At 36.8% G+C, this 21,813-nt stretch overlaps 2 protein-coding genes across 2 annotated transcripts in view; one reads left to right on the top strand and one right to left on the bottom strand.

The window, feature by feature from the left end:
* The first annotated feature begins 105 nt into the window (after positions 1-105).
* On the top strand, positions 106-10,299 carry atp1b1a (ATPase Na+/K+ transporting subunit beta 1a). The gene is made up of 6 exons (XM_056459890.1): positions 106-325; positions 3,734-3,862; positions 5,460-5,615; positions 6,229-6,422; positions 6,536-6,619; positions 8,838-10,299. The coding sequence occupies exons 1-6, from the start codon at positions 232-234 to the stop codon at positions 9,099-9,101; spliced, it is 921 nt and encodes a 306-aa protein (XP_056315865.1). The 5' UTR covers positions 106-231; the 3' UTR covers positions 9,102-10,299.
* A 2-nt stretch (positions 10,300-10,301) lies between these two features.
* Positions 10,302-21,813, bottom strand: part of nme7 (NME/NM23 family member 7) — a 57,559-nt gene continuing 46,047 nt past the window's right edge. Inside the window, exons 11-12 of the mRNA XM_056459888.1 lie at positions 14,004-14,111; positions 10,302-10,396 (exon numbers count right to left, since the gene is read on the bottom strand). Of these exons, the coding sequence (XP_056315863.1) occupies positions 10,364-10,396; positions 14,004-14,111 (141 nt within the window). The 3' untranslated portion in view covers positions 10,302-10,363. The remainder of the gene's footprint in view (positions 10,397-14,003; positions 14,112-21,813) is intronic.

The following is a 21,813-nucleotide window of genomic DNA, read 5'->3' as shown; positions in this document are numbered from 1 at the left end:
AAAAGCAAAGCGGTCTGTGATTGGTCAATATCTGCCCTCCCTCTTTTGAAGGTAACTTATTAAAAAGAGCCACTGGGCGGAGACTGGCTCCGACTATATATTGAGTGAGTACAAGCAAAGGTACCGGGTACGACTTTGTCCTTTTTTACAACATTTAGGAAGGGGACAACATCGCTGTGAAGTCCATAAGGCCCATTTAAACACCACCAAAAAGGGAACTAAATACCGAAAATGCCCGCAAATAAAGATGGTAACGGTGGCTGGAAGTCCTTTATCTGGAATTCTGACAAGAATGAGTTTTTAGGACGCACAGGCTGCAGTTGGCGTAAGTGTTCTCCAGATTGTTTCATCAGCGCCTCTTCACTTGGATTAAAGTTGTATTTCTTCCTGTATAAGATAGTAATGTCAATACGTCTCGACGTTAAAGACAGGAGAATCGGCGTGTTTCCTGACTTTGGACAAGCTCGGCACCTGTTTGATCTGACTGAGTCGTGACTTTCGTTTTCAAATAGGAAAAACTCGCGCTTGTGTTTTGCTATCATAAGTGGTAATTGTCACTTTTATAAGAGACTAAGCAAAGGGTAAAACAGAAGAACGATGTGTTGTATGATTTATCATAGCGTTATAGTCGTGTAATAAATGAATAGAGCAGTGAATGTTACGCGTAGCGAGCCACGGTGTGGTAAAAATGTAAATGACAATGTCATAATGGAGAAAAACAGTGCTTTTTATAGCGTGTCTCCTAAACATTTGAACTATTCTTTTATTAACGGCAAATGTTAACGTTTGGGTTCGTTGTGCATGAAGAGATTGTCATTTCTGAAGGTCGTAATATTTTAACGTTAGTTTAGGACTGTCATTATTATGTTAGCTGTCTTTCAATGAGAGTTAATGTTTTCCAGACACTCATGAAAACATGAGTTTAACTTAATATCTTAGCTGTTTTGTAAGCATCAAATGATTTCAAAGTTACAACCTGCAGTGATGGGTTCATTTAAACTGCTATCAAACTATTTAACACAGAGTTCAAACATCGTCAAACCGAGTAGAAACGATTCTGATTTGAATGGAAACAACCTTTCACCGCGAAGAGTCTCATTAACTCACATTAAGTGTCAGGCATGAATAAAATGACCTTAGCATGTTTGGCTATGTTATTTGTTCCCTCAAGGTGACTGAAATGTAATTTGGCCAGTAACTTTATGGCCTACAGTTAGTGATAATGTCATAAAGCTGGATGTTCAGTACTCATTCATCGTCCTTCTTTCTGTGTAAATCTATATTATCTGTAAATATGTTATCAGCTTAGTCTGTTTTATCAGATGGAAGATTGACGTACATTTACCTTCATTAATGAATGTCTGTTAATGCAAAGTTACATAACCTTCGCGTTAGAACAATAGAGTTTTCACATTTAATAAGACTACACAGGTTGTGAAATACACATAGTTGAGCAGTAAAACAGAAGGAAATGTTGTGTTTGAGTCAGACACATGTGGAGTATGAGGGAGTCAGTCACATGTAGCTTAACCAGCTAACCTCTATCCGTGTGCTTGAAGTTTCGTTTTATACCTACCAGGAAGGTCTAGAACTAGTTTCCTAAATTTCACGTAAAATGGTAGAGATTCAGTCAGTGAGCATTTACAGTTTGATTGGTTTGATAAAGTTGGCAAAAGCTAGCCAAACAAACCGTACCGTTACGAGCTTGGAGAGAGCAAGATAAAGGGGATGTTAGCGGTAGAGGAAACGTTTCCACTGACGCGTATGATTTCATTAAAGCTCGTATTATTCATTTAAAGAGTCGTTTTTGGCTTCATTTTATCGATTTAAGCGCTTTATTACTGATAATAGCGAATGGAAAGTCGTCCTTTGTATTGCGTCATTCAGGTTGCTGCCCCCAAAACACTGGCTGGAGGCTACAGGATACAACTAAATGTGTTGTTTTACATGATTTAAGTTACTCGATTGAGTGAAGCTTTTGGGTAAACCAATGAGAAGCGACAGAGAATAAATGACACAGTTATTAGCCAATAGACGCACTGCCTTTACTGTTGGGATGTGGCTAATCTTACGCTCAATCTTCTTGAATGTGGTTTTAACAAGTTTTAAAAACATCATAGGAGTTTAGAAACAGAGGTCCTATTATTGATGCCCTCAGGGTCAGGCTTTTTCCTCTGCCCACAGCGAATTGCTACGACACATGAATCTATTGTTTGTGGGACTGTATTCAAACTTGAATGTGTTTCCTGTAGATTTAAAAGGCGGCAAAGTTTTACTGCCAGCGTTGAAGGAAAGGAAGTTTAACTTCGTCATCCACACACACAAACCTGCAGTTTATGTCTATTGGGGACCAGTTCGAAATGGTTGTTGTGGGGCCCTTTCAATGAAGCCCACAGACTGGCACAGTTACTGACAGACAGGAATGGTATTCTGCGGGTCTCGTTCTGTTGCGTCAGACAGAGAGGGACATGTGAGTTCTGGGACTTGCTGTTATGAGTAATGTGTGAGATTGACTGAAGCTGCTGTAGCTGTTGCTTCAGAAAGGAAAGTTGGGGATGTTTCATTGACTGGCAACTTTGCATAAATTTCAAAGACTCAAAAGGCAGCCAGCTTCCTCGTTTTAAAAAGATGTTTATGTTTATATATCCATTTATTTTTATGATCAGTAAAATTGAATTAAAGAACCAATGTTAAATCAAAAAAGAAGCTTGTGAATTATCTAAATTATTCTTTAACAATAGGAAAACCTTTCGATTTGACTAATGAGTGACTAATCAGTGTTTGTTACTCTTTAATCTCTGTAGTTCATATACACAGTTTCCTCTGAAACAGATATAATGATATATCTAGGCATGGGCCGGTATAAGATTCTGACGGTATGATAACCTTGGATAAAAATATCACAGTTTCACAGTATTGTGCTTACGGCTCTAAAATATGCTTTTTTAAAATGTCTGGGTAAAAAAACAACAACTTTTCCCACTTTGAACACAATATATTTTATTTTGAGAAACATTTATGATATTTTGGAGCAGTAAACATGTCAGGCGTAATAATTTAAATGAATCATTGACTTCTGCTGTCTTCATTAGTTTCTAAAACACTGATTTCTTTACCATTTAAAATGGCATTGTTGGATATCTTTTCTGCTGGAGATACTGAAAAAAAAACGTAAATAAAAAAATCTTACACATACCTTAGGAACGATATAGCAGAAAATGTTGGCGGTTTTAAAACCTTGACTTTTCCAAACCGCAGTATACCTTGAAAACGGTTATCATCCCAAGCCTATATAGATCTTTTCCTTGTTGTGATCATTTTTTTGAAGTGCATCTGAATTAAATGTATAATTGGAAAAGAGAAAAAACTTGGATGATAGTAAGGAGACAGATCTGAATGCCAGCTTTCTATTAATTGTTTCTAAAGAAATGGACACGATTGCAGATGTCTGACTAATTTCTTATCTATTTATTTTTTTTAAGTGGCAATTGATGAATCACTGACACTTTAAAAAAATACAAATACATTTGTTAAAATTTTTATTTCATGCTAACTTCAAATATTCAGTTTATACCTCATTCAACATAATCTGTTTAACACTCTTTAAATTAACAATACTTTGTTCCATAGACCTTTAGATTTGGTTTTGTGTTTACAGAAACTCAGTGTGATTTTCTTCTTGTCTGTGCACCTAAACATCCCATTGACTTGATGCTTCATGTTTTCTCCGCAGTCAAAATCTTCATCTTCTACGTAATCTTCTACGGCTGCTTGGCTGGAATTTTCATTGGCACCATCCAGGCCATGCTCCTGACTCTCAGCAACTACAAGCCCACATACCAGGACAGGGTTGCACCCCCAGGTAACAAACCAGATTGGTTGATGTTGAAGATATTACATGCCCAAAAGCGTTCAGAGTACTATCTGTACTTAAAAGCTCTAAGAATGAATCACCAACCCGATCAGATACAGAATGATCTGTGTGTACTTTAATAGTTGTTTTGTCTGCCACGATTTCTGATAAGTACTATATGTGACAGTGTTGTGTTGTTCAAAATTGTGACTAACATCAGGGCTATCATTATGTTCTTGTACACAATTTCGAAAGTTGTTTTATTCCACATTACAGTCTTGTTTTACACCTCAATAGTGTATTTGAAAGTGAAATTCCACTTGAGATGTGTTTGTCACCTGCTTGACAACATTCACTTTGCCATCATGGGCATCAAGAAGATTACACGCTATTCTTTAGCAATTAATATGGAAAAATGGAAAGTACAACATTCCCATTGATACACAAATTGTTCCATAGCGCTAAGTTTCTGTAAACTCTGTGACGTTAAAGGTCTGTCTGATCTCAGAGAGGGAAAGAGGGTGGAGGTGGTAGGAGTGTGAGGGAGGAGAAGGAGAGAGACACACGGAAAGCCATTTTGACCTTCACACTCCCAGCTAGACTGACGAGGCTTCCCGTTTGGGTTCTGACAGCATTGTTGTTCCTCATTGGCACACATTGCATGTCCTTGAAGTGTTTCTAATGCTGTCGGCATTTCTGCATGTACAACATACCTCTGAAATACTTTACAACGTGCTTTGATTTTACCCCTGATCTTGTTTTGAACACAAACGAATGTTTTGCAATTTGGAAGTACTTTGGAAAAGTAACAGTGGAGAGCATTGTATGCTGGAGTTTCCATAATCCCCGTAAGGTTGCCTGTTGCTCCACTGCCAGCCATTGGCCACACCAGCCATGCCAGTGAATGTTTGCATAGTGCACACTCCCGCCCTGGCATTACATTTAGCTGTGTTCCAAAAGGGCCCCGAGCATAATCTCTGTGCCAAGAAGAGCCGTTTCCCCTTTAAGAGAGGCGGCCCTTGAACAGAGCAGTCTAAAATGAAGTGGAGATCACCATGGTGTGCAGCTATTTGCTGTGAAGCAGGCCGGACGTAGAGAAGACATGCAGCCCGCGTTCAAGTCCCGCCTCCCACTTAGGGGCTAAAAGTTTCCATTGTGTGACAGAAGCACGTGAGATTGTGGAGAGGAGGAGGAGGAGGGGAAGGCTGGGAGACTCTCTCAAGCTCTAACCGCTGTCTTAAAAGTCTATCCAAGAGTGCCCATGAAACTTTCAAATGCGCAGGACACCAGAAGCTGCCGTTTCACACCAGCTGCAGCACAAGCACCAAGGTCATCGCCAACCTGTTGAAACAAAAACTGCCATTACAGACAATATAAGGCTTCTGTTGGCTGGCTCTCCTCATGCCACACCCCTCTGTGGCCGTACGTTCGAGCTGGTGGAAAATTACTGCCAAGCTAGGAATCTGAATAGTGAACTTCCATGAGAATGGGTAGAGTAGGCACACGCTGCTTTCAGAGCTGGAAGGAAATTCATTCTGCTAAATGTTCATTTTTGTGGTTGACACCAGTTGTCGGGCCGCATTTAACCCTTCTGCTTTACTTACAGGATTATCACACTCCCCACGCCCGGACAAAGCAGAGATCAACTACAACATCAATGACGAATCAAGTTACATGCCATTTGTCACTCATATTGAAGAGTTTCTTAAAGCATATAATGAAGCTTTCCAGGATGATAACAGCAAATTTGAAGATTGCGGAGGTACAAGAACTTCTAAGACTGTATATGTGTATATTATACACACATCTTTATACACCCAAGATTTTAGCATTATCCAGCATTTTTGAGCAGTGTTGTACACAGACGACAATGTTTTCAAATCCTTGACAACTGTCACTATTAATAAAACATCACGTGTCTGTGCACTGGCTCCTGAAGTCCACCACAGTTGTCTTGGTTGTCAAGTACTCATGCTTGCCTTAACGCATGTGCATGATGTCACTATTAACAACTTGCATTTAGAATATCAGATACAGAAGTTTTCCTTTTCAAGCCCCAAAATGCTATTGTCATGTAAACATACTGGCAAAATACAATCTATTTCTACATTCTATTTTTAGTTGAAAACATTAATATATACCCATAGCTATACCATGAAGTAGGTCATTTAAAAAGGGTACAGTTCAGGAGGTGATCTCCTCAGATCTGTGTCATATGAGCTCTATTCACAAGTTAACAGTTCACTGCTTAGGTAGACAATTGGGCCTTTATTTGACTCATTCTGCTGTCCTGCTTGCCCATGCACAGTTCTTGTAATGACAAGGAAATGCAGTTGCGGTAGTCACTAATAAACTATAATGTATTTCTTGTTTAGTAAACCCCCAAACTTATGTGGACCGTGGAGAACTGGAGAGCGACAATGGCGTGAGGAAGGCCTGCCGCTTCAGTCGAGAATGGCTGGGCGAGTGCTCAGGTCAAAAGGATGAAAAGCAAAAAAATTACGGCTTTGACGAAGGCCAGCCCTGCCTCATCGTTAAACTCAATAGGATCGTGAATTTCAGGCCAAGGGTGAGTTATCTAACATTAGCACACTTGTATATATGTTCACTATTGTGTTTACATCAAGTGCTTTGAGGGAGCATTCAGTTCACCTGGATCTCACTGTCAATCTCTCTTCTCAGCCGCCAGCATCCAACGACAGTATCCCAGAGGCAGTTCGCCCAAAGCTTCAGGGCAATCTGATCCCAATCCACTGCTCAAGCAAGGTAAGAAATGCTTCTCGGCTCGGGTTTTAAAGATATTTTAAAAAATTGTTCATCATAATTTTACAGTGAGGATATGTGTACGAAATGAAAAGATAAACAGATTCCTTTACATATTTGAAGTTTCACTGATTTTTTAAATGTATTTTTAATCAATCAATGCCTCGATTGATGAAAATAAATTTGAAAAAGTAGTTGACACTACATGTGTGCACAACGTTTTGTAGTCCAGAGAATAGCTATGTTCCCATCCAGCTACTTTTATGCGCATTTTGAAAATGTGCATAAAAAATATATGTGCAAATACATGCGCATAACTAAGTAGGATAGATGTTTTATTCGATAAGAAAAGATGCGCATAAACTGTATGTGCATTAAAAAGTCGCAATTTTGTTATAAGCGTGATGATAAAAATGTGTGTGAATGAATAAACCAGCAGGCTGAGCACACTGTAAACCATCTGAACTGTTGATTTGGTCATTCTAAAACACCGTAACCATTTCTGTATTAGTAATATAGTATTATTAATGACCTCCAGGACTGTCAAGAGTGCTTCCACGTCTCACGCCTTCAAACGCCACCACGCGTTCATTGTGCATCTGCATCGTCTTCTGAGACGCAAGTCATTTATTAAAAAAAGATTGACATAGCTTCTTCGAACGCAGCAGACCGCACAAGTTAATCAGGAAGTGACGATTTGATCTGATTTTCTCTTTGGATGGAAACGCTGCTTTATTCGCACGTCTTTTATGTGATATTTCATTTTACATTTTAGTTTTACATTTACATTTAGTATTACATTTTATTCGCATTTTTGGATGGAAGCATAGTTAATAACGATATTGTTATAAATATAAATAAAAATCAAGTGCATGATTTATTTGATTCTTTTAGTTAAAACTGTTCTTGTCTAATATACTTTTATATGTAACAACTAAATGTAATATTGTATAACCATTTTTGTGAAAAAATGACCAGTTTATAATATCAACTATAGCACCGTTCTACCAATTTTAAGACAGAATATTAGGCGAATTCACAATAAACAACAGAACATCAGTAAAGTGTTCATATTGGTTCAGATTTTGTGACAAAAGAGATAATGTTAAGATAATGACGTACAATATCATCACTGCAATCAATTTCAGAAAATTTTTTTGTTTCTAAGGCTACGTATACACCGTTAGGTCTTGATGCCCAATTCAAAATTGTTGCCTATATCTGACTTTTTTGCCTGTCTGTTTACACATTCTTTTGATTGTGACCCATATCTGATTCATGCGTTTACACTTGCCATATAATTTACGACGTTGCGTATGCGTGAAGGCGGGTTCTAGCACCTGTGCCACACTAGCCACCATTGAAGAAATTGTCTTGCTTTTAGCTCTGCAAAATATGCGAATTTCACGCAACTTTAAAATAATTTCGAGGCGGACGAAGAGGGAAAGGGCCGTCATCGCAGCTTGCGCCTATGGTTTATATATGGTGTCCTTCTTCATTCAGAGGAATCTGTGGGTACGAGAGAGATCTCAGATCTGGTGGGAGCAAATTGTGGCGGCCTTTAATGAGGAGCAGTGGGTCGGAAATTTTAGGATGCACACACACTCATCCTTCTACGTCATTAAACCGCCGAGAAGTACCATATTGACGCAAGTTTAATGACGTATAAAACGGAATGCCTCAATAAATCCGATCTGCCTGTTTACATGATAGTCACATATCAGATTTATTTCCACATATGAAGGAGGTCTGAAACCGATCTCTAAATATCCGAATGCTTGCGTTTTTTTTCTGTTTACACGGTCATAGAACAGATCCGATCTGTCACATATGAGCAAAAAAATTTGAATTGGGTCACATTTAACTGGCAGTGTAAACGGGGTCTAATTAATAATAAAACACTAACAGAATCCAGCAGAAGCTGAAATAGATAAGAAGTAATTGAGACTTTTCATCTTGCTTAACTGATGTTTTTTCACCTCAAACTTATCAGATTTGAGATTTTATGTCTCGTAATTGTGGGTTTTTTCTCACAGAAATTAGTTTTCATCTTACCAATAGTCTTAAATGACAAGACTAAAAAGTTTTGTAATCATCTGCATTGTAGGTGTGGACGCTAGTACAATCAACTCTTTGGTTATGGTTCTTAAACATACACAGTGACGCTAAGCTCCGAAGCGTTTGAGAGAATGATCTAACGCTAGTTTTTTTTCTTCAACAGAGAGAAGACGAAGCAAGCATGCTCGGGCCGATTAAATACTTTGGAGTGGGGACTGGTTTCCCCCTCCAGTATTATCCGTACTACGGGAAACTGCTTCAGCCCCAGTACCTCCAGCCTCTGGTGGCCATCAAGTTCTACAACATCACTAAAGACATCGACATGCGCGTGGAGTGCAAAGTATACGGAGAGAACATCGATTACAGCGAGAAGGACCGTTCTCAGGGACGTTTTGACATTAAATTCACCATCAAAACCAAGTCATGACCTTAGCTGTGAAAATAGCTCTTTTAATCTGCCCATTTCAAAACAATAATTTAGACGAATAAACGGAGACGAGTACAAATTCAATTGGAGAAGAAAAAAGAAAAAAAAACAGTCTTGAACAAACTTTCGTAACATACGGGACCTACACTTAATCTGTACGCTTTACACTAGCTTTCTCTGCATGTCTAGGGTTAGGATGTAAATTACAGGAAGAGTAGCAATAGCAAAGTATTTATTCTACTGTAAATGAGAATATTCCGTGAGCCATGGGACGTTCATTTATTACTGTAAATTATAATTCCACTACTGATGTAGCGAGCAGTGTTCCTGTCCCCTGAGTATTTCTGCCTTGTGTGGTCTCTTTATATTTTATGGAGTGTGCAGTGCAGTAGTCGCATACAGTGGTCCTTTCCAAGCCATGTTGTAATTTCTGTTGTCTTATGTGAGAAAGCCTTAGCGGTCCAAGGTGTGTGTGCGTGTGTGAGAGAGAGTGTGAATGTGCATAATCGTCTACTTAAAAACTGAAAATACTGGCATGGTACGCTCTGAACTCCCCAGGTCTCTGTGTGTGTGTGTGTGTGTGTGTGTGTGTGTGTGTTTGTAAGTGACTGCACTCCGTTCAAACGATCATTTCCTCTGCTTTTCTTCTCTTTTTCATTGATTGTGGGGAATATGTTTTTACATCACCTTTTGACTTTTTATTCGATCGTCTTTCAATTTGGGAAATTGGGGCTAATGACAATTCTGTGCAAGGCTTTTGTTTTCCTTTACTATTAAGTGTAGAGCTGTGTGTCTCGCCTGGAGGACTGAAGTGGCCAGTGGTCAGCTTGGCAACTCAGTGCTTTTTTTTTATTTGGTTTTTGTTTTTTTGTTCCGGATGCATCACGTGACGTGGTGTTACTTTCTAATGAATGTTTTAGCCATTTTCATGGTGGAAGAATTTTATATTTATGCAGTTGTACAATTTTTTCAGCAGGAGAGTGTAATGTATGAATCCAAAAAAACCAAAGTCACTGGTCAAAGGTTTTAAAAAAGAAACCTGTCAAATGCAAAGCAGTACCCCGTGTAATAGGATATTTTGTTAGTGGTTAAAGTTCATCGTTGGACGTCAGAACACTTGTCAGGAGTTGCATTTGCTCTTGTAATGTTATTTAAATCTGGGTAAGACCTAAGAAGAAATAAATGGACAGACAACTGAGGCATTGTCAAAGTGGTCTTTATTGAAATCACAGCCGAACGGACATCTCCATCTCACAGTTGCTTCATCCATCTAAAATCTTAAAGAAATACTGGACCTGCAGGAGAGAAATTCACAAAACTCAATCTACTACACAATGAAACATACAAAACATGCAAACAAAAGAACAGCTGTCTAATAACATAGTATACACTACCCTGCAAACAAATTTGTGTTTAATAGACGTCTAACAGACATGTAAACGTAGACAGCTTAGCTAAAACCAGGCGAAACTTCATTGAAAATCTAATAGATGTCTAAGAATAGCCCTATAGACTAGTCGTCAAATAGACAGACTTTATATGTGTAGTCATTCATTTCCGTTTATTTGATGACTAGTCTAGTTTTGGTCTATTCTTAGACGTCTATTAGACAGCCCAAGTTTAGCCTTGTTTTAGCTAAGTCGACTATGTTTAGGCGTCTATTAGACATCTTTTAAAAACAAAAAATGCTTGCTGGGTACAACTTTAAAAGTAAAGGTCGCATAGAGGAACCATGGAGCAACATTTATTTTCTAAAAGCTCATTGACATTGAGAAAGATAACTATATTAGTGTCCTCATTAGCATACAATATCACGGTTTAATCTTGTGCAGATAATGAATACTGATTGGCTAATTTTAACTATTTTACTTGAATGATTTAAAACGACATTGTTCTTGGTGTCAACAGGTGTTTAGAGTAAAGTGTGTAGCGTGATTTAAAAATGCTCTCTACAAAGATCCTTTTGCATCGGATGGAAAGATTCTGTTGATTTTAATAAATGTAATTGCAACTTTTTATCACAATTATGACCTCTGATAATTCTGACTTATATAATTATATGTTTATATCTTTTTCCTCAGAAAGGTGAGATAGAATTCTAAGGAAAATTAAACTCAAATGTGTCTAAAATAAACCGATAATTATGTCATTTTCACAGATAAGGGGATGAAAATGACACAATTATAGATTTTGATTAGACACATTTGAGTTTAATTTTCCTCCAAATTCTTTGGTTTATATCTCGCTTTTCTGAGGAAAAAGATATCAACTTTAAGTTGTTTTTATTTTCCACAGTTCCAAATTTATCTTTCATAACTCAGGGTTTTATCGGATTATTATCAGAATGGATTCATCAGCTTTCTTTCAATTATATTTGCTTTTTGCAATTTGGACACTGTTTTCTTGATTCAGGCTGAGTTTTCTTTGAGTTTATACATTTGAATTATTATATATAAAGTAATATTTCTACAAAAAAGTCTAAATTGTGAGATGTAAACTAAAATTGCTAGTTAGAACGTAAACATTGAACAATAAAGAGATGCAATTAACCTTTATCTTCTATGAAGCTAAATGTAATAGTTAAAGGTTCCTTGTAGAAACAGATATATTTTTTTATTTTATTTTAAAGTGTACGGCAACATTTGTGCACAAAGTGTCTAACATTACACACTTTTTTTGAGAGTTCAAGAAGCTACACGCAATTTTGTTCATGCAGCTGTCAATTCAGAGCTCTTTGGCTTTTTATAGTGTTTTTTCAGTCTAATGTTTTTGGTAGTTCATCAATTTGTGTCTGGTGATTTCATTTACAGTACATATTTTTAAAGGCTGTTGAGTCCTGCATTGAGCCATAAATTTCAACTTCAGCAGCACTAACACCAAACTTAACACTTTTATTCATACTCTGAAACATTTTACAGCGTTTATGCGTAATATGCTAAATTATGTACATTTTATTCTACAAAAATACTACAGTCTACAGCAGGGATGTCCAAACTCGGTCCTGGAGGGCCGGTGTCCTGAAGAGTTTAGCTCCAACCCTAATCAAACACACCTGAACCAGCTAATCAAGCTCTTAGATATACTAGACACTTCCGGGCAGGTGTGTTGAAGCAAGTTGGAGCTAAGCTCTCCAGGACACCAGCCCTACAGGACACCCCTGTTCTACAGTAGCAAACTTGACCAAAAAAGCAAACTTGACTGTGGGCCGAATATATACCACACCGCATACAGTTGAAGTCAGAATTATTACCCCCACCCCCCTCTCTTTGATTTTTTTTCTTTTTTAAATATTTCCCAAATGATGTTTAACAGAGCAAGGAAATTTTCACAGTATGTCTGATAATATTTTTTCTTCTGGAGAAAGTCTTATTTGTTTTATTTTGGCTAGAATAAAAGCAGTTTTAAATTTTTTATGAACAATTTTAAGGTCAAAATTATTAGCCCTTTAAAGCTATTTTTTTTCGACAATCTACAGAACAAACCATCATTATATAATAACTTGCCTAATTACCCTAACCTGCCTAGTTAACCTAATTAACCTAGTTAAGCCTTTAAATGTCACTTTAAGCTGTATAGAAGAGTCTTAAAAAATATCTAGTCAAATATTATTTACTGTCATCATGGCAAAGATTAAATAAATCAGTTATTAGAAATGAGTTATTAAAACTATTATGTTTAGAAATGTGTTGAAAAAAATCTCTCCGTTAAACAGAAATTATGGAAAAAATAAACAGGGGGGCTATAAAAAAATTCTGACCTCAACTGTATCTTAAATTTGCCATGGGTAATTTATTTGATAATATAAAAAAAAAATAACTAGAAAACGTTGCTTTAAATCATATTAACTAATGCAGTAGCATTTTAACATTTTATAATGAACTTATTACAGTAAAACATAATCCCATTTGTAACGCAAGTTCAATGCTGAATACACTAGTCAAGCTTTGATTTGCTCGCAGATGACAGTATTTACATTTTAAAAGTCTGATTCATTTACAGTATTTAACTGAATCATTTCACTTCAGTTGGCTTTATAGTAGCTCAGCGATAAAACAAAGAAACAAAAGTTACGCTAAATTCTAATTTAAATGACGATCACAGACAAAGGCATTCGCCCCAACCACTTTCCAACATTCTCTCTCTCTTTTCAGATGGGATGGAAGGCCAAAGTATACCATGGGCCAACTTTGGCCCGCGGGCCCTATTCGGGCATCTCTGCTCCAAATAATGGAGTGAAAATCTCAAAATCCAAAATCCACTCTCCAAAGTTCTGAGTTTTGTTCTAGAAAAGTGTGCAAATGCACAAATTTCAATATAACGTTTTAAATCCAATCATTTAACCGGGAAAGTACGATGATAAGTATTAGTTAATTTTTATACCCTATTCAGCGTCTCAACTTAAAAACGAAAGGCATGTTAATGTGTGACACACTTTAAGCACTTCATCGAGCCTCAGCATCAGCTCACCATCTTGTTTTACTTTCAAACAATTGACTTTCCCCGGAATTGTGCCTGTTACGGCAGCGGCTGGCTCTCTGCGAGGCCTGAGCTCTTGGAATGTCATGGCTGAGTCGGTCAGCAGGCAAATGATTAACAAGGGCCCATTTGTGCTGGGAGGCTGGACGGATCAGGAGTTGTGGACAACAATGACGTCCACCGGACCAAACCCACTCGCTGGCATAACAATGGCTTTTTTTTCCTTCTACCAAAGCTCCTCTGCTTCCCTTCCTGTCAGACACTGAGGACAGTCATGAGACCTGGATGCCATCTTGTCCTTGCCCTTCATTTGTGGGATCCTCAAATATTTCGTATTATTACACTAGAGTCGCAGAGCGAAGACAAAAATGTGACTGTGTGGCTCTTGCGTAACGATAAGTTTGAATGGGATTTGCATGAGCTCACCTCCAGAATCCCGTCCTCTGGTAGGTCTGTGCAGTGAACGCCGTTCTGCTGTTTGTTTTTGCCGTACAGGGCCCGTAAAGTTTTGGGCCGAAGGTGGCGTGCAATTTCCTGTGTGGAAACAAAACACAAATTGTGACGACAGCTCTGTGATGGGTTACAGTTCGAACAATGGAGCAGAAGCTTTGAGCAGCGTTTCCTTTAGCAGAGCAGCTGGATTAAAGCACAGGTGATGATGCATGTGTGGTTATGGTGACTCGTGCCAGATCACATAACATCACATTCTGTTAAGGGCATCGGGTTACTCGCACGTGTTTGTTCAAGTCACTCAAACATCAACTTCCAAGAATGTCTATATTAGGCACACACACAAAAAAACAGCCTTCAATTGAAAGTTTCATCATACAAACATTTTCATATCACTGTTATTATATATCAATAATATTACTGAAATGAATTAAAAAAACTGGATAAATATAAATGTATACAAGTAAATACATAGACTCAACTATGGGCTAAAAATCTGTGGAAATCTGTGGATTTCTGCGCATGTAGATTCCCTGTTTCCTCGTGAGATCAGGCTAGTGTATCACATATAGTGAAACAGTAAGACTCATATTTCAGGAATAGCACAGTAAAATACCTTTAGCTCAAATCACTACTGTCAGTGAAGCTGCTGAGAGGATTTCTGGAACTACGACCACATCTCATATTGATTTATCAATTACATTTGAGAGCTTGGTAGTCAGGTTTTTTTTACAAGGTCATGTAAACTTTAGCTGATAATATTAGCAAAATAAAACCTGTTAAAAAAAATTGTATTTTTATTTATTTTTAATGATGATTTATTATTATTTTTTTTTTAAATGAGTTTTTGAGGGTGGGAAGTTAATTTGAGTTTATATTTCTTAATTTCAAGACTTTGAATTAAATAAAATATGAATTCACAACAAAAAGCAAAGGAAAGGAAAAATGTGATATTTTGAGGTAAAAAGTTCAAATCAACTTTATTTATTTAACTTTTTTAAATTCTGGGATAGAAACATGCTTTAATACTTTAATACTTTTCTGTCATCTAATGCAGTCCTAAATAGTTTTTAAACAGAACAACAGAAGGCTGAACAGAATGAAAAGCAATTTTAAATTCAGTGCCATTATTTGTGTGAAACCCGAGCAGCTGTTATTTTCTCTGGTCAAGCCCGTCTCAACCTGACATTAACACCAGGCTGGCAAAGAACAGACTGCTCTGCTTTTCTGGGCCTGCTGTCGTCTAGAGAAAAACAATAAAAAAAATGAACAACAACAGCAAAACGCTAGCAGAAGGATACCAAAGCATACCAGATAATACTTGAACAACAAACTGCTGCTGATATACAGTATAACGGAGTCTAACGGCCATTTAAAAATACACGAGCGCCTTTATAGAAGTGCACAAATGCTCCTCCTCTGCCATTACACCAACATAAGTTCAAGGGGTCTTGGCTGAGTTTGCTCCGAGTTTGTATTTCACTGCCCTTTCAGCAGAATGTTGGAATAGCACCAGGTCTTGCCTTTAATTCGTGCTCACATGTGCTTCTCATTCAGAGCTCAGCTGGCCAGTTGGCTAAAGCTAAAATGGAACGTGATGAAATGAAATGTTCCTGAGGACACAAACCCCGGGGCTCTACTGTCCTCTGCTAATCTCCACCAGGAGGAAATTTAACTCCCAGTCACTGGCGGTGGGGGAAGTGTTATCTAAATGTAAATAAATAGGCTTTCCCTTGGTCGCACCCATCATGTCACCTCCATTTTGATCAGTGGATTTGCATTTCAGTGGCCTGGAAACTGCTGAACAAAGACTGAAAATGACTGGACCACACAGTGTCATGAGAGAAAGTCTGAGGTAAAATGAGTGTTTTGGTTCAAATAAAGATGGGCTGTAACGTGTGATTTCCGTTCTTAAGCACGTTCAGGCGTATTTAGAGGCTCTCGCTGCTTAGTTATTATGCTTATCTTGTTGACTTTGAAAAGGCACATGAAGTAATCTTTCCTTCCTTTTGTTTTATCAAGATAAGATGTCTGCTTTGTGATTGTTTTCAAACAATACAGATAATCTGACGTCATTGTTGCAAGTGAATTGATATTAGCAAGTTTGTTTGTTTTTTAGTAATGAGCAAGTTCCTATTTGCAGCAATGACACTGAACTCTGAGGAATGTTTTCATTTATAAAATACAGACAATTCACAGCAAGAAGGTCGCTGGTTCGAGCCTCGGCTGAGTCAGTTGCCATTTCTGCGTGGAGTTTCAAACAAAACTCCAGTACATACACAGAAGACAACCTGAGCATTTATAGCAAATAAACTAATGTTAATATTATCCCGCTTGCTTTTTGAGTGCTGTCAAGCAAGTTCTTATGATTGGGCATTGTCTTCACCCGCTCAACAGAAAGGGCTGCGATTGGCTTTAGAAATGAACGCGCTGTTTACCAATGAGTGACACGGGAAGAACAGCCACGGTTACAGTCTATATGTGCTTAATACATGGTTATCACAGGTAATCCATAATAGATACAGTGGAGAAAACTCGCACCACAAGCACGCTCGTGTCTAGATCCACAAGTATCGCTTTAACAGCCAAGAGGAGAGGAAAAGTTACCCCAGCGGGTCAAATGTCCAAAGTGAGAGAGAGAGGCAGAGATGGAGTTTTACAGCATTTCTCCCTAGTAGTGAAATGGCAGCTTGTGTGCTGTTCCTTTTTCAGTGTTAGTGAAAGAATGTCCACGAAACTCACAAGCAGTGAATTGTGCATAATTATCTACCTTTCAAGTAGTAGGAGTGTTTATTTACTCGCCCTCGCCTCCTTCACCATAGTATTCTACTGCGACATCGCACATAGGAGATAAATGACGTCAGTACTTAATAACTGGTTATGATCTATTACTGAACTGATTTCGAATTGTCCCTATCTGCACAGCGGTGCACCGAAGAAACAATTAATTTGACACCCCTAATATATATATATATATATATATATATATATATATATATATATATATATATATATATATATATATATATATATATATATATATATATATATATATATATATATATATATATATATATATATATATTAGGGCTGCACACAATATTGGAAAAATCAGTTTTTGCAATATTTTATTTTTCTGCGATAAATATTGCCATATAAATATAGTTTCACAAGGCGAATAGCTCTATCTGGCAGTTTTCTGGGCAGTCTAACATTATTCAGTACAGTAATATTGCAAAAAAAAGTCTTTCTTACTTTGCAATGTCTCGTTTCTAGTCAAAAATTCTTGGACCAAGTACAAATATTGCATTATTTTGTCCTTAAAATTTACTGAAAGTTATTTCTACTCATTTGAAAAGAATGTTAAAGTCAATGAGCTAATTAAATACCTCATTACTTCAGCTTAAATGGAGTAAGTTCACAGTACTCATGTAGATTAGTTTTTTAACTCAAACGTTTTAAGTTAACTTATTGGGTTTTACAGGTTACAGGTTTTACTGTGCTCAAATTGCTTTGTTTACTCAAACAGATTAAGTTCACAGTACTCATTAGGATTCGTTTTTTAACTTAAATGGTTTGTTGCAATCGATTTCCTCAAACGTTTTGAGTTAGCTTAACTTTTTGGGTTTTACAGTTTAATCTTGTTTTCAACTTGAAATGTAGATATTTGGAAAAGAAACAACAAAGGCCTTAAAAACACATGTAAATGGTAAACCTTTTCTCTATCATGGTTAAACTTAAGCTTGTTGTCAATTATAATTCAGACTCAACATTGGATATCTTGCGATGTGACTATTGTAAATGCACACATTGCGATATCAATGCTGAAATGATATATTGTGCAGCCCTAATACGTTTCATTTTTAAATCAATAAATCTCTTACGGTGAATGACAAATAATTACATTTGGGTGATTTTATTCACAAGTATTTTTTCTTTGAAACATTAAAGCAAGCAAAATAATTAATAAAACAATTAATACATTTAATTTGCTCCAGACAAGACACCAAAATCAGAAGCTGCAACTTTTCTTTGTTGTTTTTTTTATGATTTCGTATTTATTTATTTAATTTTTATTTATTTATTTTGGTTTCACTTTTTAAATTATTATTTTGCATTATTGTTTCCAAAACCTTAAAGTTACACAAACTTAGCATGGTACCAGAATGGCTTTCAGTTTATTAATGTAATTTATTTCCTGTGATGGAAAAGAGTACAGTCAAAATACTTCAGTCTTTAAAAATCTTTTAAAATTTAACAATTAAAATGTCTTAATCAAATTCATTCATCCATGTTAAATAAAACTAGCCATTTCTTCCAATATCACGTTTTGCCAACCCTTTTGAATGGTAATGTTTCATCAGAACACTTAGGTTAACCAGGCATTTACATTGTTTAATTGTAAAAGACTTAATGAGGCTCTCATATAGTCCAACTAGAATGTAAATTTGCACATTTGAATTGTCCACAACCAAAAACAGATGCAGACACACATACCCTCAAGTCTCAGCGAGGCTCATTTTAAGTGCTGAGAGAATTTCTGCCAAAGCTGGTTCGCTTTAATTGCGTTAGTTACCCGTAAGTGACCTGCAGCCATTGAGCTTAAATGTCACTTTAGTGAGCCCTGCCGAATCCAAACACTCACAAAGCACAATGCTCACACACAGACTACAGCCTACAGGCGCTGAAGAGGCACAAACAAGCTAAGAAAGCCAGTTTTATCTATCACTGCCTCTCAGTCTCAAGGAACTCCTTTGGGAAAGTTGATCAAATTGGCAGGTTTGTATGACTGCGATACCCATTTCTGAGGGCCGCTGTTTGACGTCAACATTTATACTGCGTGTGTGTTCTTTTTATAAACAAAGCTGTTGCTAGACGCACTGCACATACACTTCCCTCGCCCCTCCACACAGAACACAATGTCAATAGAGAGGACACACTGACGTAACACTGTCTGTGTAGACTGAGAAGGAAAAAACTGTTACCTCACAAACCCTCCTCTCGCTGTTAACATGATGCCTGTGTTCCCAAAGTGAGTGACATGGTTTTACGTCGCTGTTTTCTTACACTAAAAGGACTCTCTGTGCCATTAAAAAAAAACATTTGGCAAAAACCAACAGCTGTAATTTAGAGGGACAAATTCACATTAGATGGGCAAACTAGCCATAATTAGTGCAATGGATAAACAATCTGAGCATCTAGATAGTGTTAGCAGAACAAACTTTTCCACAGTCACCTCATATACAGTTGAAGTCAGAATTATTAGCCCTCCTTTGAATTTTGTTTTCTTTTTTAAGTATTTCCCAAATGATGTTTAATAGAGCAAGGAAATTTTCACAGTATATCTGATAATATTTTTTCTTCTGGAGAAAGTCTTATTTGTTTTATTTTGGCTTTAAATTCGACTAGAATTTACATTTTTAAGGTCAAAATAATTGTTAAGCCCCTTTAAGCGATGTTTTTTTTCTTGATAATTGACAGAACAAACCATCGTTATACAATAACTTGCCTAATTACCCTCTCCTGCCTAGTTAACTTAATTACCCTAGTTAAGCCTTTAAATGTCACTTTAAGCTGTCCAAAAGTGTCTTGAAAAAATATCTAGTCAAATATTATTTACTGTCATCATGTCAAAGATAAAATAAATTAGTTATTAGAAATGAGTTATTAAAACTAATATGTTTAGAAATGTGTTGACAAAAATCTCTTTGTTAAACAGAAATTGGGAAAAAAAAAACTAATAATTCAGGGGGGCTTATAATTTTGACTTCAACTGTGCGTACGTGGCTGATGTTTACAATGAAAATGGGTTATAATTTTAGACCTATTAGTTCTGAAAGTAAAAGAAAACTGATAAAATGTGAATATATCTATTTGTAACATTCTGAAGCCATTTCACCTCACCGCAAACTGTCGTTATGTTGAACTACCAAGTAAATATGCATCTTTAGCATTTACAATTTTGTCTTTCACCACCTTTTGTTACAAAATACAACATTGACAAAAATAAATCAACAAAATAAAGGGTTTATATACACCACCATCAATGCTTCTCACTTCAAAACTATTAAAACAATCTTCATACTGATTAGATTTGTGTATATATGCTAACTAATGAGACACAGATTACTGGCTCTTTTATTTAAGGACCTTAGATGGGTAATTTAAGCGTAGATGGATCATTTAAGTCAAATCACAAAGCAAATCCCTCCAATACAACAAAACTACACAGTTCAAGATATAAAAAAGTCTGGAAAGCCATACAAGTAGATCTGGTTTCAGATTATAACAGGGCTTTCTGAAAGATCGGGTTTAAGGCTAAGATTTTAAGGGCAGCTAATCACTTCCAGTTCCTATCCTTTTCTAATGCAAGATCATTTTGTCTAGCAAGTATTCAGATACAAAATAGGGGTAAGTAGATATGCTTCTCACTGACAGGCTAGAACATTTGTTAAAGTTGTATAAAAGTTTTTCAACACTAACAGTAACCATTAGCAATGCACTAATAGTAACATAAGCACAATTCTGCATTCACCAAATGCACCGCAAACAAAAAACTACACCATAGGTGGTGACAAGACAATTGCTCACGGGATTAGCATACTTGAAGCCATTTAAATAAGAAGCATCAGGTAAATGACAATAAACCAAGTATCCAACTGCTTTCTTCAAAGTTGCAGTCACAATCAAGCAGTTTCACAGCATTAAACATTAAGGATTAGTTCACCCCAAAAATAAAAATTCTGTAACAAATTAGTGAATTACTCACCCTCATGTTGTTCCAATTCCCTGACACTAATGCTCATCTTCAGAACACAAATTAAGATGATTTAGATTTAATCCGAGTGCTCTCTGACCCTCCAATAATCCGAGACATTCAAAGTCCAAAAAAGGAACCAAAAACATTGTAAAAAATTCAGGATGACTTCAGTGGTTCAACTGTAATCATACAAAGCTCCAAGAACACTTTTGTCCTCAGAGAAAACTGTAAAAACTACATTGTTTGCCGATGTCTAATGCCAATACTTCGTTTTTCCCCTAGTAAATGCACACCTTGAAGACCTGACATGGAATATAATAAAGGTGAAAAGCGTGGTGTAAAAAAGTGTTCTTGGAGCTTCTTTGATTACAGCTGAACCACAGCAGTCACGTGGACTGTTTTGATAACGTTTTGGTTTCTTTTCTGGGCTTTGAACATCTCTGGACTATTGCGTTCTGAGAAGGATGAGGAGAGTTCATCTAAAATATCTTGATTTATATTCCAAAAATGAATGGGGGTTATTAACAACAGAATATTTATTTCTAGGTGAACAAATCCTTTTCAAAAGCAGCGTCAGTCTCATTTTTAATTAGGATTATGACTTCAGCTTGTACTTTACAGCAGCTCTTCAGTGAATGCATGCTTAAACTCTGACTGAACTAAAGAAACGCAACAGAAAAGGCCTCAATGTCCTTTACATAGTCACCATAAACCAATGGTAGTTTCAAGGAGTTGAAAGCAACTTTTCCAAAAAAAAAAAAAAACTCCAAACAAAATGAGCTCTAAACGATATTAGTTGATGCCCCACCTGAATCAAAATAACAAAAATTAGTGAGGGCGAAAGTTTCCCCAAGACCATGTTCATCTTGGGCTACAGAAAGGGGTGTTTCTAATGTAGTGTCTATGGATGAACTGTAAACCTGACATTGTTTTCTTCTCAGGCTGTCATTATCAGTCTCACACATCTCTTTTTGAATGCTTTCTTTTGTTATTTGAGCTAATTGTAATGCAATAATGTATTTGTGG

Source organism: Danio aesculapii, chromosome 6, assembly GCF_903798145.1.
Source record: "Danio aesculapii chromosome 6, fDanAes4.1, whole genome shotgun sequence".
In the NCBI taxonomy this organism is placed as follows: domain Eukaryota; kingdom Metazoa; phylum Chordata; class Actinopteri; order Cypriniformes; family Danionidae; genus Danio; species Danio aesculapii.
The sequence above is the reverse complement of the archived record's forward strand: the minus strand, read 5'-3'. Positions and strand labels throughout refer to the sequence as shown.